The sequence below is a fragment of the Bos javanicus genome, chromosome X, assembly GCF_032452875.1.
Source record: "Bos javanicus breed banteng chromosome X, ARS-OSU_banteng_1.0, whole genome shotgun sequence".
Classification (NCBI taxonomy): Eukaryota; Metazoa; Chordata; class Mammalia; order Artiodactyla; family Bovidae; genus Bos; species Bos javanicus.
Window position 1 is genome coordinate 134,828,411 of NC_083897.1, and position 16,845 is coordinate 134,845,255.

Here is a 16,845-nt window from a genome sequence, read left to right on the forward strand (position 1 = left end):
GCCCATCTCTCACCATAGTTCCATGTGCATTTTTTTGCTTCACAAGAGTAGTTTCCTCACAGGTTTTCAATCTTACAAAGCTGCTTCTCTGCTCTTTTATTTAGAATATTCCTCTTTCTCCTGCTTCTTCTTGATTAACTTCTACATATATATACTTCAAGACTCAGCTCAAGTAACACCTCCCTGGTTGAACCTGCCCTAATGTCTCCCCATTCTCCTATATGCTAACTTCGTCCAGAGCATTTATCATCATAGCACAGTAACTGATGTTCTAGTGTGTTCCCCCATGAGATTATGAATCTTTTTGGACTGTATCTTGTTTGTGCTTGACTACTTAGATCTTAGACGATCATGAATCATTTGTCCACTTCTCATAAAATGTCAACTGATTAACTTAGTAACTGTGTGTGTGTGTGTGTGTGTGTATAAGGAGTTCTTTCCTGAAAGCATTTTGTATTGCAAAAAATTGCTTATTAGCCAAGTCGTTTTTAATGAGATTCATTAGATCTGTTTATGAATATAGCCCCAAGTAGTGTGACTTAAAAGGCACATCTAATCTGCTGGGTTTTATTTTTATTTCAGTTAAAAAATCTGGATCCATTTTTACTATTTGATGAATTTAAAGGCGGTAGACCAGGTGGATTTCCTGATCACCCACACCGAGGTTTTGAAACAGTAAGTAAAACAATTTGTCTGCAAAAGTGTGTATTTTAAAATTTACCTCTGTTCTTTAATACTCTCTTTTAATAGAAAATTAAAATTTAGAAGCAATAAATAATAGGCCATAGTTAATTTATAAGTTCCTGGCTATAGACTGGCTGTTAGTAGAATTTTATTAATAATATCTGTTTTATATTGTCCATGCAATTCTCCAGGCAAGGATACTGGAGTGAGTTGCCATTCCCTTCTCCAGGGAATCTTCCTGACACATGTATTGCAGGGAAAATGTAGGGACAGTTCCTAACAAAGTTTAGTCACGTCCTCCCTGAGGAAAACAGACCAGGGCTTAGTGTGTTTATCAAATCCATTACTGAATGAATAAATATTTATTGTTGTGTGGTGACATGAAGCCATGGTTCAGGTCATCTTTTGTATGTTAGGGTGTGTGTGTGTGTATGTATTAGGGAGAGAGGACAGAGGCAGAGGGAGAGAAGCTAAGGAAGAATGAGGCATGACTGCTGCTTGAAAGTGAAAGTCACTCAGTTATGTCCGACTCTTTGCGACCCCATGGACTATACAGTCCATGGAATTCTTCAGGCCAGAATACTGGAGTGGGTAGCCATTCCCTTCTTCAAGGAATCTTCCCAACCCAGGGATTGAACCAGGTCTCCCACATTGCAGGCAGAATGTTTACCAGCTGAGCCACCAGGGAGGCTTACATGTAGGATGTTGTCTAGTTAAGGAGGTGAAAGATGAACAGGTAAAGAGTTAACCACTGCAATGTGAAAATAGAATAAACCTAGAAGCTTCTGAAAACAGTATGAAGGATTAAGATCATTGGATGGATTTCCCTTCCTCACAGCCATTTGCCTTCCTCTTCTCTTCTCTGTGATCACTTCAGGGCCACTGTGCCTTGCTTTACAGCAAAAATGGAAACCATGCCTTCCTCCTCCCCTACATGCATGCTGAGTTCTGACCCAGATCCCAGAGCAGGTCTCCCTGCTGTGCTCTTCTGCTTCTGGTATCAAGACATTCTCAACACCCCATCCCACAGCTCCAGCTGCCATTTTACTAATCCTTCAAGATCGTTTCAGATCTTACCATCTCCTTCATATCTTCCAGACAGTCCCAAGAGGATACCCTTTCTCCTTCATTTGGCCTCCATAGCATTAGATTTTTTCCAGTCTCATACATGTTAGATATTTATGGTGGCCTTGATCATATTCCACTTGTATTAAAATGAATTTTCTGAACCTCCCTCCCGCACCCAAGAGGACTGTAAGTTTCTTTATCTCATATCATCCCGCCCATCTCCATGTTCTCCTGGTGGAGATTCTGTCTTGCTTGGCTGAATTTAATTGAATAATAAAAAGAGATGGATTTTGCTAAAGATGATAAATATATTAAATAAAATGAATGATGAAACCCATCACTTTCTTATCCATTATGGAAAGGAGATTTAATTTCCTTTCTAAATGACAGTTTATAAGTTGTAAGGCGCTCAATGTTAAACTACTCTGGGAAAGGGTTCAGTGGTAGAATATTGGTATTTGACTCTTCTGAGTAAGAATTTTTCATAAAAGTGTATTTGTTATTACAGGCAGTCCTCATCATCTGTGGATTCTGGATCAGCGAATTCACCTACTCCTAAATTTATTTATAGCTGTGGTGCTCACACCATCATTTGTGGGTATGCACATGCTCCCAGCTGAGGGTGAACAAGGCAACGCTCTGCCTTCTTGCTTTAACTCTCCTACTGCAAACAAGTGTCCTTCCTGAGGCCAATTTAGTGCCACATTTTGTGCTTTTTGTTGGTGACCTTGCTGTTTTAAATGCCCCCAGGCATAGTGAAGTGCTGTTCAGTGTTCCTAAGCGCAGGCTGTAAGGTGCCTTTTGGAGAAAGTATGTGTTGGAGAAGCTTCCTCAGGCCTGAGATGTAGTGCTGTTGGCCCTGAGTTCAGTGTTAATCAGTCAACAATGTATAGTCAATAAGGTGTCTTTAAACAGAAGCACACGTAACAGAAGGTTATGTATTGATTCTTGGTTGTGACTGGAGGCTTGCGGGAACCTAACCTTGTATTTCCCCCAGAGCAATGGTTCAGTGTTGGCTCACTCTGTGATCACGGCAACTTAATAGAATATCACTTCAGTTCAGTTCAGTTGCTCAGTCATGTCTGACTCTGCAACCCCATGGGCTGCAGCATTCCAGGCCTCCCTGTCCATTGCCAACTCCCGGAGTTTACTCAAACTCATGTCCATTGAGTCAGTGATGCCATCCAACCATCTCATGCTCTGTTGTCCCCTTTTCCTCCTGCTCTCAATTTTTCCCAGCATCAGGGTCTTTTCCAATGAGTCAGTTCTTTACATCAGGTGGCCAAAGTATTGGAGTTTCAGCTTCAGCATCTGTCCTTCCAGTGAATATTCAGGACTGATTTCCTTTAGGATTCACTGCTTGGATCTCCTTGCAGCCCAAGGGACTCTCAAGAATCTTCTCCAACACCACAGTTCAAAAGCATCAATTCTTTGGCACTTAGCTTTCTTTATAGTCCAACTCTCACGTCCATACATGACCACTGGAAAAACCATAGCTTTGACTAGACGGACCTTTGTTGGCAAGTAATATCTCTGCTTTTTAATATGCTGTCTAGGTTGCTCATACCTTTTCTTCCAAGGAGCAAGCATCTTTTAATTTCATGGCTGCAGTCACCATCTGCAGTGATTTTGGAGCCCAAGAAAACAAAGTCTCTCACTGGTTCGCACTGTTTCCCCATCTATTTGCCGTGAAATGATGGGACCAGATGCCATGATCTTAGTTTTCTGAATGTTGAGTTTTAAGCCAACTTTTTCACTGTCTTCTTTCATCAAGAGGCTCTTTAGTTCTTCTTTACTTCCTGGTGTCATCTGCATATCTGAGGTTATTGATATTTCTCCTGGCAATCTTGATTCCAGCTTGTGCTTCATCCAGCCCAGTGTTTCTCACGATGTACTCTGCATGTATTGTTTTTTTTTGATGAAAAAGATTCATTTATGTAACATATCTACAGTTTACAGAGGGCTTTCATTTACACGATCTTCTTTTACTCTCAGAACGATTTGCAAGGTAGAACACTTGTCACATTTCACAAGTAAGGAACTGCTGCCTAGAAACAACGCTATCACCTGTGGCCATACTTCGTTTGTGGGTTCTGGGAACACCACCTTCTTCAGCCGATTTTTCCCTCCTCCTCTCTTTTTTTCTCTCTTGGGAAAGGCTTTTTCTTTGGTGAAAGTGTTCAGTTGCTCAGTCACATCTGACTCAGGTACCCCCATGGAAATCTCCAGGCAAGAAACTGGAGTGGGTACCTCCCCTTAAAATAAATGCTAACGGGCCTTTCCTCTTCTCCTGCTGGTACCCTCTCATTAGGTGGCCTCATCCACTCTCATGTTTAGCCATCACACGTAACTGACAGCTGCCAAATCTACAATGCAGAGTCCGGAATCCTCCACGGAGCACTTGACCTATACACACAACTTCTGCTTCATGGCCAAGGCCTGCAGAGGCGGCCAGTAGGGACTGTGAGGAGGGAGGAGGCTGGTGTTCAGCTGAGGGACAGGACTGCAAAAGCCACTGGAGCTTGGAGGTGTGCAAATCCTAAATACTCGGCATGATTTTATAGCATGTTGATTTTTGATTCCTAAGCTAAGGCTTTTATACATGGTCCTAATCTCATATTGCCTCAATCCTTTCTTTGAAAGTGAGAGAAGTTTAAAATATGAATCTGAACAATATAAGAATCTTGTATGGTATGAGCCAAGTATTATCAGTCTAATTCTACCATTCACTCACTCACTCACCTGATTTGTTCAAACATTTATCGAGCGCTTTTCAATTGCCAGGAGTGGTGCAAGGTGCTGGGCTTAACAATGATTAAGACAAAGTCCCTCAAGGAGCTCACAGTCTAATGGTAAACTATTGAGTAAACCGAGGCACAGAGTGATAATGACTTACCCGATGAGGTAGAAAGAGCGAGGTGCTTGGGAACGTGGGACTAGAGCTGGAGAGAGGGCAGGGGACCACTGACTGATCGTAAATAAACCCCTCTGGTTGAAGAGCAAGACTGCATACAGAAACATATTACGAGATCTTGCAAAAAAGGTTAATAGTTTCAACTGTCACCATGACTGCATTCATGTCTTGCAAGGAATTCAGTCATGAGCTGATGGCATCTCTACACTTGTCCCCAAAGCTTGGGGTACGTCACCAGTCTACTTGGACACAGTGACTCTGTAAGGAGCCTAAAGTCCAATTTTAGCACTGGGAAACCATACTGAAATACTTACATTAAATCCACAAACTTTAACTGCACACAGTTTTATGATATTTCTACATGTAGAAGTTAGGGAAAAAACTCTCCTCAGAGTTGGACTGTAAAGAAAGCTGAGTGCCGAAGAATTGATGCTTTTGAACTTTGGTGTTGGAGAAGACTCTTGAGAGTCCCTTGGACTGCAAGGAGATCCAACCAGTCCATCCTAAAAGAGATCAGTCCTGGGTGTTCTTTGGAAGGACTGATGCTGAAGCTGAAAGTCCAGTACTTTGGCCACCTCATGCGAAGAGTTGACTCATTGGAAAAGACTCTGATGCTGGGAGGGATTGGGGGCAGGAGGAGAAGGGGACAACAGAGGATGAGATGGCTGGATGGCATCACCGACTCCATGGACGTGGGTTTGGGTGAACTGCGGGAGTTGGTGATGGACAGGGAGCCCTGGCGTGCTGTGATTCATGGGGTCACAAAGAGTCGGACACGACTGAGCGACTGAACTGAACTGACTGACTGAACCCTCATTCAGAGGATTCTAATAAGTCATAGATACCATGGAAATTAGAGAATATGTTTACATTATTTTGGCTGTACAGGGTGAACAGTCTCACTCAGACATATTTCACAAGTGATATAGACATTATACAAATATGTACAAAGATGTCAGGTTCATGTGCACACCCATCCACGCAGACATAAAACCGTGTAAAGCAACTTCTTTTGTGACGACATGTGTTACACATGGCAAAGGGCAGAGTCCACGAGGAGCTGTCCACCCAGCCTGCCCGTCTGTTTCAGTTATATTCATGTGATTCAGTAATTTCTGTAGGCAAGATGACTGCTTCACTGGCAAAAAAGCAGTGAATAATTATAAAAAGATGTTTTCAAATGCAAAAACCGTCATTATCCAGGAATCTAAGGAGCAAAGTGCTTGGATGCACTCCTGGCCTAGCGACTACCAAGAATGAGAAGATGGCAGGGACCATTTATTGCTCTGAGGATCTTCGTCCACACAGGAGTCCAAGAGACTCAATGCCCGGTACCTCAAATACCATCAGTTGGCCACTTGAAGCACTTCTTGATTTTGCTGGGGAGGATTTTTTTCTTTATCAGGTTGAGGGTGCTCCGGAGGCTTGCTTTTGGATGAAGAGGTCCCTATGCTGTCTGACGTTTTATCACTTGAGTGGGAACCCTGGTCCACTTCACATAGATAAACGTCAATGAGTCCTTTGGTGCTCCTGATATGTACTGTGATTGAGTCCTATCTGGGAGCTGGACCATCCAGTCTGATTTCTGCCGGCGCTTTAACTGCAATTACAGTCTGTTCATGGAAGGCTTGGATGCTGTGAATGTCTTGATACGTCACATATGCTAGTCTTTCATTTTCTTTGTCATCTGTTAAACAGTTGCGGAGCACAGTCCTTAATTAACTAATCTAGGGCGTCTTCCATTACTGATAAGTCAGACAGCTTCTCCTGCAGCTTCTTTTGTTGGGGCACTGCTCCAAAATTGCTAAGATCAGATCCAATCCTATCCATCGAACATGGTTCTTAGACTTCTTTTCAACCAGGTCAATTCCATCTAAGACGTTGGTGATGTCATACACCGTTTGTTTTTGTACTCCCAGTTTTGTTGCAAACTTGTTTAAGAATGCTCCCAGGAGCAGATCTGACAAGATCCATAAATTTTCGAGTTAAATAAACCAGTGATACATCAAAACGAGGTCTGTTCACTTTTAGTGCTTTTCTCATGGACGCATATTGTACATTACCTTCTAAATTAATCCTTATTTTTGATGGCAGCAGGCCCTCCACGTTGATGGGGTTGCGGTAGCGGCGGCACACTGCCTCCGCCAGGTCCACAAGCAGGCTCAGTGGCTTCCACGCTGGCTGCTGCTGACTCATGCTGCCCAGCCCGTCGCTCCTCGCCTCGCACCCCCAAGAGCTCTCCCGCGTTCTCCCGCCCTGCTTGGGTGCTGCTCCCCGCAACACAACACGCAGGGCCCTGGGGGATAAGGGAGCGGTGGGGGGATGGATCGGGCGCAACCCCGGGAGGTGGGACGCAGGTGGGCTAAAGAGCGCCGTGACCTGTGCACCTCAAGATGCCAGGCCCGCCATCTTCCCACATCTGTACTCTGCATATAAGTTAAATAAGCAGAAATAGAATATCACTACTGTGAGTAACTAGAATCAACTGTTTCCTTCAAGAGTTTCCCTCAAGAGTGTAGGTAACCCAAGTTTCAGCTGTCTTTTAATATGAACTTCAAAAATACACAGGGAATTCCATGGCAGTCTGGTGGTTAGGACTCCATGGTCCCACTGCAGGAGTAGATACGTTCATTGGTGGCATATTTTAGATCCCACCTAAAAGTGATATCATACGGTATTTGTCTTTCTCTTCTTGACTTGACTTAGTATGATAATCTCTAGTTGCATCTGTGTTGCTGCAAAACTGGCATTTTTATTCCTTTTTTATTACTGAGTAATATTCCATTGTGTATTTTATATATGTGTGTGTATACCACATCTTCTTTATTTAAGAAGTATAACTGTGAGCCAAGAGCAAGAACCTGGTTTTATTGAGTTAATGACTAATTATTTTCTAAAATGTATCTCTTCACTTTGGATAGTGAGGTATTTTCTGTTAAAAACTTGCAGAAAACTTTAGGAAGAAGGAAGACCCTGGAGGAGAAGGCACAGCTGGTGGTCCCAAGATAAAGGGGAAAACGTCCGCAGTATTTCCTGCCTGGAGTTTGTACTCCGGGAAGCATTGTTGTGAAAAGGCTTGTGGTAAAGGGCGGGATGATTTTCCAGCTACCTATCTCTGGTCTGGCCTGATATCTTGATTTGTTTAGGGCAACTCTAAATGGTCAGAAACAAAGAACCATCTGACAAAATGCACAGCACTCTTCCTTTTGAATCCACACCCTGCCCAATTTAGTTTTGCCTGAAAGAGAAGTACTTCAAGTTCACACACCGTTGATGAACCCTTCACCTGCCCTGAGAAGAAACACACTTTGTGCCTTTTAAATTCATCCTTTAAATTATAGCCTTGGGACTTTTCCAGGTTTTAGCACTGACAGACCTGTGTTCCTGGGAACCCCTTGGTCCTGGAGAAACCAATGCCGTTGGTCACTCCTGCTTCAATTGAAGGATGGTTAGGAGTAATTGTCCTGCCTGCTTCGCAGGGCTGTTTTAGGATGGTCTGGTCCATTTTTTCCTTAGCTGGGCTTAGAAATGTTTTATCACATTTTTTACTACAAGCCTCAGCAGGTTCTTTAATCTTGTTCAGGAGAACAGACCTGCTGTATTTCCAGGGGTGTGCCCATCAGAAAAGCCACACTTAACGTTTACTGGTTGGCAGCCAGTGGCGTTTGCATGCAACCCCTGAACAATATCCCAAGAGGAAGGGTAGGGTTCTGGTGATTCATACCTAAAACTTACAGCTAGATCCAAACCTCCTGTCTCCCACGCAACCTGTTTTTACTAACTCATTGTACTTTCAAACCCAAAGCGTACCATTGTTGAATCAAAGCTGGAAAAAAAAAAAAAAAGAGTTCAGTTGAATTCAATTCTGGAAAGAAAAAAATGGAAAACTAGGAAAGAAGGATATTTTCTGAACATCAGAAAGACTCTATTGTTCAAGGAACATCCTCTGTCATCTCTTAACAGGGAGGTATTGACAAGTTCCTGACACTGTGAGGAAAAAGATGAGAATGTCTACCAGCACTGTTGTGATTGAATATGGTTCTGGAAGCTTTGAGGCCATTAATAAGAGTTACACCTCTTGGAAAGGAGGAGGAAACAAATTCTTGTGGGAACCCTAACCCTAACCCATGGTGGCTGCATCCAGCTTTGGGTGGTGATGTGATTGGAGGAGGAAATTCTGGTCACAGCTCAGCACATGGATGGATGTTAGTGCATATATTTACTTGGCATGCATTGAGAGTGACACTAACAGGTTATAGAAAGGATACTAAAGTCTCCCTCATTCCAAGGATACCCCTTGGCACCGCCATGCTAAGAACATCAACCAAAAGCGTCTTACTTAAACGGCCAGATAGGTACTTCCCTGGTGGTCCAGTGGTTAAGACTCTGCCTTCCAGTGCAGGGTGCACAGGCTCAAACCCTGTTTGGGGAACTGAGGTCCCACGTGCCACGTGGTACAGACAAAGAGAAAAAAAAAGTAAATGGCTGGATGGAAAATAACTGCGAAAGTCACCTACTTTCCTGCACAAAGGCAATAACCAGATATAATGTGGGGGAATCCCATTCATAATAACAATAGGAGCCCCATACAATTCCAGGGCAAAACATTCGCCTTTAACCCAGTCACCTTAGTTATAGCAATCTAATAATTTCCTGAAAAAAAAAAAAAAGCCCAATATGAGAACAGTGGCTTGGAACACAAGTGTTTCTTCCAGTGCAATATTAAAAAGTTAAAAAAAGGAACGAAGTATCTAAAATAAAGGGGAGTGATTAAATATGTGGAGATTATATATCAGGAAATTATTATATACCTGAAAGTTGGAGTATTATGCAATATTGTAAAGGCAGATGTTATAAATAATTTACATTTTCATGAATCATGGTCTGTTTAAATGGAGGTTCATCACCCTTGGTACTACTGATAGTTTGGGTGGATCATTCTTTGTTGTGGGAGGGAGGGGGAGCTGTGCATTTTTGGATGTTTAGCAGCATCCCCATCCTCCTCTTACCAGATACTAATAGTACCTGTTTACCCCCAGCGGTGACAACAAAACATGTTTCTAGATACTGCCAACTGTCTGCTTTGGGCAGGGGGGCTGCCGCATTGTCCCCAGTTGAGAATTAGTGGTCCACTTGGATGTGTCCATACAGTGACATACAACCCAGCTGTTAGAAGAATGCCACAGCTTGATAGGTCCTGATAAAGAAGAATCTCTGTGATAGTTGGAAAGCGGCAGAGGCAAAGTACAAAATTGTTATGGGATGATGTAGGACTTGTATAAAGAGCAAAGACTATACCTTTATTCTTTTTTACAAAGTGGTTTATTATTTATTGTGTGGAAGATGGATTATTTGAATGGATGGTGACTTCCACAGACTACACTGATGCGAAGAAAACAAAATCACAAAATTCACATAGCAATAATAGAAGATGGTTGTTACAAAATGAACACACAACAACAGATACAAATGTACATTCACAAAGCTTTTTTGAAAATTTAGTGACTTTTATGTATTCCTAAGCTTCCCAGGTGGCTCAGAAGTAAAGAATCCTGCCAATGCAAGAGACCCAGTTTTGATCCTTGGGTCGGGAAGATCTCCTGGAGAAGGAAATGGCAACCCACTCCAGTATCCTTGCCGGGGAAATCCCATGGACAGAGGTGCCTGGTGGGCTGTAGTCCGTGGGGTCGCAAAGAATTGGACACGACTGAGTGATGCAGCAGCAGCAGCAGCAGCAGCGTATTCCTAAGATTGTACGGGTGTCGCCACTGACTCCAGCTGTTTCCATCCCCCCCCAGAAGACAGCCCTTACCCATTTGCAGTCGCTCCACATTACCACTTCCCAAACCTCTGGCAACCACACTGTGTTCCTATGAATTTGCCTATTCTAGACACTTCATATAAAAGGAATTATACAGTCCGTGGTCTTTTGTGACTGGCTTCTTTCACTCAGCATAATGTTTTCAAAGTTCATCTATTGTAGTCCATATCAGAACCTTATTCTTTTTAATGGCTGTCTAATAGTCCACTATATGGCTATATCACGTTTTGTTTATCCACTCATCTCTTGATGGACAACATATAAGTGGTTTCCACTTATACTTTGATTCTTGGGTATGCCTAGATTATCTCTGAAAGAATAACCAAGAAGCCGGTAATGTACCTTCCGGAGAAGATTACTGGTGGTGAGGGAGAGTGGGAAAGAATGAATTTTCATTCTAACCTTCTTTTTCTCTTTGTGCCATTAGAATTTTGAACCATGTGTATTGGTTATTTCAAATATTGATATTTTTGAAATTCCCTGTTCACTTGCTATATTTGAAGATTAAACAGTGCTCTTGTGGTTAGTGAAGGACCTGATGCTCACTTGCTCTCCGGGAACTCTTGTGGGCCTGCCCCTGCCACATAAAATCAACCTGGTTTATGTTCTATTTTGGTCAATCAGATAAGCTAATAATATATGCCAGAATGGAAGGGAGGGTATGATCTTAGGGCAGCTTTTTCTAGGAAATATTTGTGTACCATTAGAGGTGCCCATGAAATTTAGAATAGGGGTTCAAATTAAAAAACATAACTTTCTCCTCTACAGTATGTTCCCTGTCCAAAAGGAAATTAAAATTGTGTTTATGTGTACATGGAAGCACACAAATGAGTTTAGAAGTGGGGGCAGAGGACTCCCAGTTTGCAAGAAAGTGAGAAAATAATTAAGGAGGAACAAGAGTGGTCCAGGGCCTGAAGTTTCATGTTCAGGGGGAGAAGCTAGCATTTCTAACAGGTCTGGGAGGGCTCAGGAAAAGTTTGGCCATTTAGTAAAACTGTAAAGGATAAGTTAGATGACTGCCTGGACAGTAGAGGAAAAAGTACAGGGCGTAGTATGGGGATAAACTAAAACCAGGGATTAGTTTAGGTAGAATTAAAAATTGGATGTGTAGGGCAGGGCACGATCTAAAGCTGTAGGTTGGGCCATCATTGGAGAAGGTCTTCAAAGGCAAACTGGATCTCTAGTTATGAATGAAAGGCCAATATTTATATCCTGAAGCTCCCGGGTTAATGCAGTCATTTTGAAATTAGAACCATCTTTAGTCTAAAAGTCTGGTTTTTAGACTGTGCCAGTGGTTCTCAAACTAGGGGTGATTTTGCTTACCCAGAGTCTTGTGGCAATTTCTGGAGACCATGCTGGTCATACCAACTGAATGGTGCTACTGCCATCTAGTGGTAGAAGCTGGGAATGCCGCTGAATATCCTGCAGCGCCCCGTTTCCCAGCATAGGTCATAGGAGGGAAAGTGGCAGTTTAATGGAAATGATCTTCGAAAGTAGTCCAAATAAATTCCCAACAAATTTCCCCATCTGCTCCACTTGTACCCAATTACAGTTATAGACAGAAACCATTCATGTCTGAAAGACTACATTCCTAGAGTTCGTAAGTAGACAAATTCAAGGGGATATAATAAAGACTATAGTCTTTAAACATTCTTTTATGTTACCAAATATAAAATAATGCTTCTTCATTGAGACTAAAAATAAGTCTAGAGTAAATTAGCATAGACCATTATAGGACAAAAAGCTTTTTCCAAATGTTCAGCACTAGAGCAAAGAAAGATTCTTTGAAGTTATCCATCAGTAGATTCCAAATGAAATGCCTGACCACACAAGATTAAACGCATAGGAAATTTGTCATGCAGTAATATTAGCTACATGTTTTATGAGAAGCTTCACGTGCTTTCTCTACATTACCTCTAAACCTCCCAGCAACCCTGAAAGCAGGAATTGTTAGCTCCCCGTTTTACGGATGAGGAAACAGAGGCCAAAGAAATGGTGACTTGTCAAACACACACATAGTCCATACAGGGCAGGCAGGCTCATCTAATCCAGGCCCACACCTGTCCCCTCTTCCATGCTGCTACTTCTGGAACAAAGTTTCCATTCTGTACCTCTGATAGTATTTCTGTACAGTGACACATTAATACCATTAGAAGTAAGATTGCGCGGGTGACGCAGATCCTCAGACTGTGACTACCTCATACTACCTCTGTTACTTAGTGTGGGACCCAGTGCTCTCATGGTTCAGGGACCTGATTTTCCTGCCTGTAAGTGCAAAGTAATACTGTCACTTCTCTGAACTTCGGGTATAATGAGGAAGTAGATTGGGTTGGTTGACTGTCTGAATACTTGGCCAGTCATTTAACTTCTCGTAGCAACAAGGAGCAGAGAAGGCCATGGTACCGCACTCCAGTACTCTTGCCTGGAAAATCCCATGGATGGAGGAGCCTGGTAGGCTGCAGTCCATGGGGCCGCGAAGAGTCGGACACAACTGAGTGACTTCACTTTCACTTTTCACTTTCATGCATTGGAGAAGGAAATGGCAACCCACTCCAGTGTTCTTGCCTGGAGGATCCCAGGGACGGGGAGCCTGGTGGGCTGCCGTCTATGAGGTCGCACGGAGTCGGACACGACTGAAGCGACTTAGCAGCAGCAAGGAGGTGTTCATGATCTAGGAGTAATGTGATAGTTCACAAAATGGTGCTTTATTTGTTTGTGACCTTTTACTACAACCTAAAGATTCTTTTCCTCATCCTGTACACTGTTTTGTCCCAGCCACACCAGCTTTTCACCAATATTTCAGACTTTTAAAAAATTTTATTTATTTTTAATTGAAGGATAATCGCTTTACAGTATAGTGTTGGTTTCTACCAAACATCAACGTGACCGATATTTCAGTCTTTTAAGGACTAGCTGGGGGTGGGGGCTGCCTCCATGAATTACTCCCCTGTTCCTCTAGATTCTTCATCATCAAAATTGATCTTTATTCTCTCTTTCCAGTGGGGCTAATTGTACTTCTGTTTAGCATTTGTTCCTCTAAGCTGCCTATTTTGGTAGTGTTTCCCCTGCTGGAACTGCCAGTTGTTCCCTGAAAGTAGGGAAGGGATAATCATTGCGTTCCTTCTGGGTGCTTTCTAACTTCCCATTAATGAGTTTGTGATGACATTTTCTCTTCGGCAGGCTGCAATGAAATAAAAAGATTTTAAAATATTTCAAAATTAAAAATTTAAAAAGACAAAAAAAAGACAAAGTCCCTCTATCAGACCCCCTTATTATAAAGTGTTTTATTGCTTCTTGAAGGCCAAAATCGTGAGAACTGTGTCTCAGTAGCATCAAGTGCAATGAACACATTCACAGGGAGTTTCAGAAATTAAATCCTTACAATGAATTGAATCCGGAATAATAAGAAATCACCCATCAAAAAGTGTCAGCTGCTTAATTAAATATTTTTTTTTAATTTTATTTTATTTTTAAACTTTACAATATTGTATTAGTTTTGCCAAATATTGAAATGAATCCACCACAGGTATACCTGTGTTCCCCATCCTGAACCCTCCTCCCTCCTCCCTCCCCATACCCTCCCTCTGGGTCGTCCCAGTGCATCAGCCCCTTGCATCCAGTATTGTGCATCGAACCTGGACTGGCGACTCGTTTCATACATGATATTATACATGTTTCAATGCCATTCTCCCAAATCTCCCCACCCTCTCCCTCTCCCACAGAGTCCATAAGACTGTTCTATACATCAGTGTCTCTTTTGCTGTCTCGTACACAGGGTTATTGTTACCATCTTTCTAAATTCCATATATATGCGTTATTATACTGTATTGGTGTTTTTCTTTCTGGCTTACTTCACTCTGTAGAATAGGTTCCAGTTTCATCCATCTCATTAGAACTGATTCAAATGTATTCTTTTTAATGGCTGAGTAATACTCCATTGTGTATATGTACCACAGCTTTCTTATCCATTCATCTGCTGATGGACATCTAGGTTGCTTCCATGTCCTGGCTATTATAAACAGTGCCGCGATGAACATTGGGGTACACGTGTCTCTTTCCCTTCTGGTTTCCTCAGTGTGTATGCCCAGCAGTGGATTGCTGGATCATAAGGCAGTTCTATTTCCAGTTTTTTAAGGATTAATTAAATATTATAATGAAATTTTAACAAAATATTAAAACAAGAGGGAAATTGACAGGATTCCTTTAAATCTGTCTCTCTAAGAGCCTTGTGCACCCAGGCCTGCCTAGGACCACGTGTGTGGAGGAGTGTTTCCAGGTCCTTCTTTCTTCTGCGTCGGCCTTAACAACTTTTAACTAGAGGCTGCTGGGCAGAAAAACTCCCTTCTACCCCACAACACAGCCCCTCTCTTAATGACTAGAGGGCAGCCTGCTATGTGGACATGTGATCTTTGAGCAGAGATAATGTGCTCAGGCTAGAAGACAGTCTTAGCTACCAGTGGATCTTTTCACCACACATCTCTGGTTTGGTGAGAACTGATTTTAGAAAAACAGCACACATCACAAAGACCAGCAGAGGGCACTGTTGAGCAACAATGCTTTGAATGACCCACTTTACCGGCTGGGTGCAGGCACCATGCTTTTATATGTGGGAAACTGGGGTCATCCTAGAAGCTGGCACACCGTTCCCGTGAGCCCCTTTCAGTATAACATGGGAGATGACACAGTGGATGTGAATGCCTTGACTACAGTTTTACAGAGCGGAGGTGACATCAATTAAGAGGTTGGCAAGATGATGGCGTGGGGAGCCTAGGGTACTTTGTCTGAAGAGATTCCCCCAGAGGGTTGAGTGGGGTTTGAAGAGGAAAGGTGTTTCTGAATCTGGGCTCCTCGAAGCAGCTGGAAGATTCTCAAAGAGTTTGCAGTTCAACCTGAGTAGATTTGGGAATGTGATCATCATAGAACCTCGACGTGCACGTCTGAAATTTTATTCAGAGTGAAAGAAAAATTAGTGGATTTGGGAGACTTACAAATGGGAGCAACAGAAAAATAGAAAAGGAAGATTGCTCTCAAGTCAGTTGTGGGAGCACTGGCTACCCTTGCAGCTCCCGTCAGCTCTCCTCCAAGGCAGGCACGATGCTTTCAACACCTCCGTTAGTGCCGAGATGACGCCAGCATTTGTGGCACACCGTGGGAGAGAGAAATGGTTTTATTCTCAGAGACAGAAAATGTTAAATCCTTGCTCTGCTACTATTAATTGTGTAACCTTAATCACATTAAGACACAGTTTTTTCATCAGTAACATGTAGGTAATATATTTGCAGGATCATATGCTTTGTGAATGCCAAAATACAAATTCAAGATGCTGCCCCTCCTTCCTTCCACAAATCTTCAGTGTCAGCTATATGTTCTAACCTTCAGGAAGTATTATTTTCTTAGGGAAGACAGACAATGAATGAATAACCGAATTATTATATGTTAATTATATAGTGCCCTTCATGGAAAAGCTAGGAAGAAGAAATGATCAGAATAGAAGGATTGAGACTAGATTGACCAGTTAGATTGGCTGGTTGGGGGGTGGCCTCTCTTAGGGAGTGACATCTAAATGGAGGCCTGAACGAAGTGAGGACACAAACCATGAGAATATTGAGGGAAATACATTCCTGAGGTCAAGAGAGGACTCAATGAACGGGATCTTGGCTCGAGGAAATGTGGCAAACGTGTTGATTCTAGAACCTACTGAACACTTGTGTGTTTTGCACACATCACCTGCGTTAGTCCTCACCACACTTGGTGAGCTCATGGCCTAGGTCTCTGTTTTAAACGAAGAAACCGAGCCTCGGAGCAGTTAAGGATTTCACCCCACATCTCACACCTGGTGAATAACTAACAAAGCCCAGACTCCACCCAGGGTCTCAGTACCTGAGCGGTTCTTGAGGCAGGGCCGTGCCAGCAGGGGGCAGTGTTGGCAGGATCCCAGAAGCACTGGCGCCTCTGGGCTTGTAACAGGGAATTTCAAGGCAGGACCCAGCAGAGCTTTTAAACGTTTGGGTTTGCCACTTGGCTGAATACCTAGAGAGTGTCGCTCATCTGTTCCTCTTTTGTGCAATGACCTTTTGGCACTTGTGAAGGTATTTTTGTGAAGTTGGGACTGGATGAGCCAACTAAGGGGTGGCGTGCGATTTCCAGGTTTCCCAGTGATTGCTCAAGAAATTAAAACATTTTTGTAAAATAACTCAGGTCCTGAATTGTATGGATTCAAACATTCTATTTCTGTCCTTGAAAATCAGTTAGCCGCCTCAGTTACGCAAGATGTTCCTTGCTGGCCTCTCTCATCAGCCATGACCTTAACCCATGTTTTTGTTTTGTTTTTCTCTTTTTCCTACTCAGCTACCAGTAG

At 42.7% G+C, this 16,845-nt stretch overlaps 1 protein-coding gene and 1 pseudogene across 4 annotated transcripts in view; one reads left to right on the forward strand and one right to left on the reverse strand.

The window, feature by feature from the left end:
* The window catches only part of PIR (pirin), a 98,222-nt gene that overhangs the window by 11,135 nt on the left and 70,242 nt on the right, over positions 1–16,845 (forward strand). For 3 of the 4 annotated variants that reach the window (XM_061408117.1, XM_061408118.1, XM_061408119.1), the window contains exon 3: positions 583–675. The exons of the other annotated variant lie outside the window; for it this stretch is intronic. In XM_061408117.1, the coding sequence (XP_061264101.1) occupies positions 583–675 (93 nt within the window). The remainder of the gene's footprint in view (positions 1–582; positions 676–16,845) is intronic. 4 annotated transcript variants of the gene reach the window in all.
* On the reverse strand, positions 6,010–6,896 carry LOC133242102 (transcription factor E2F6-like; annotated as a pseudogene).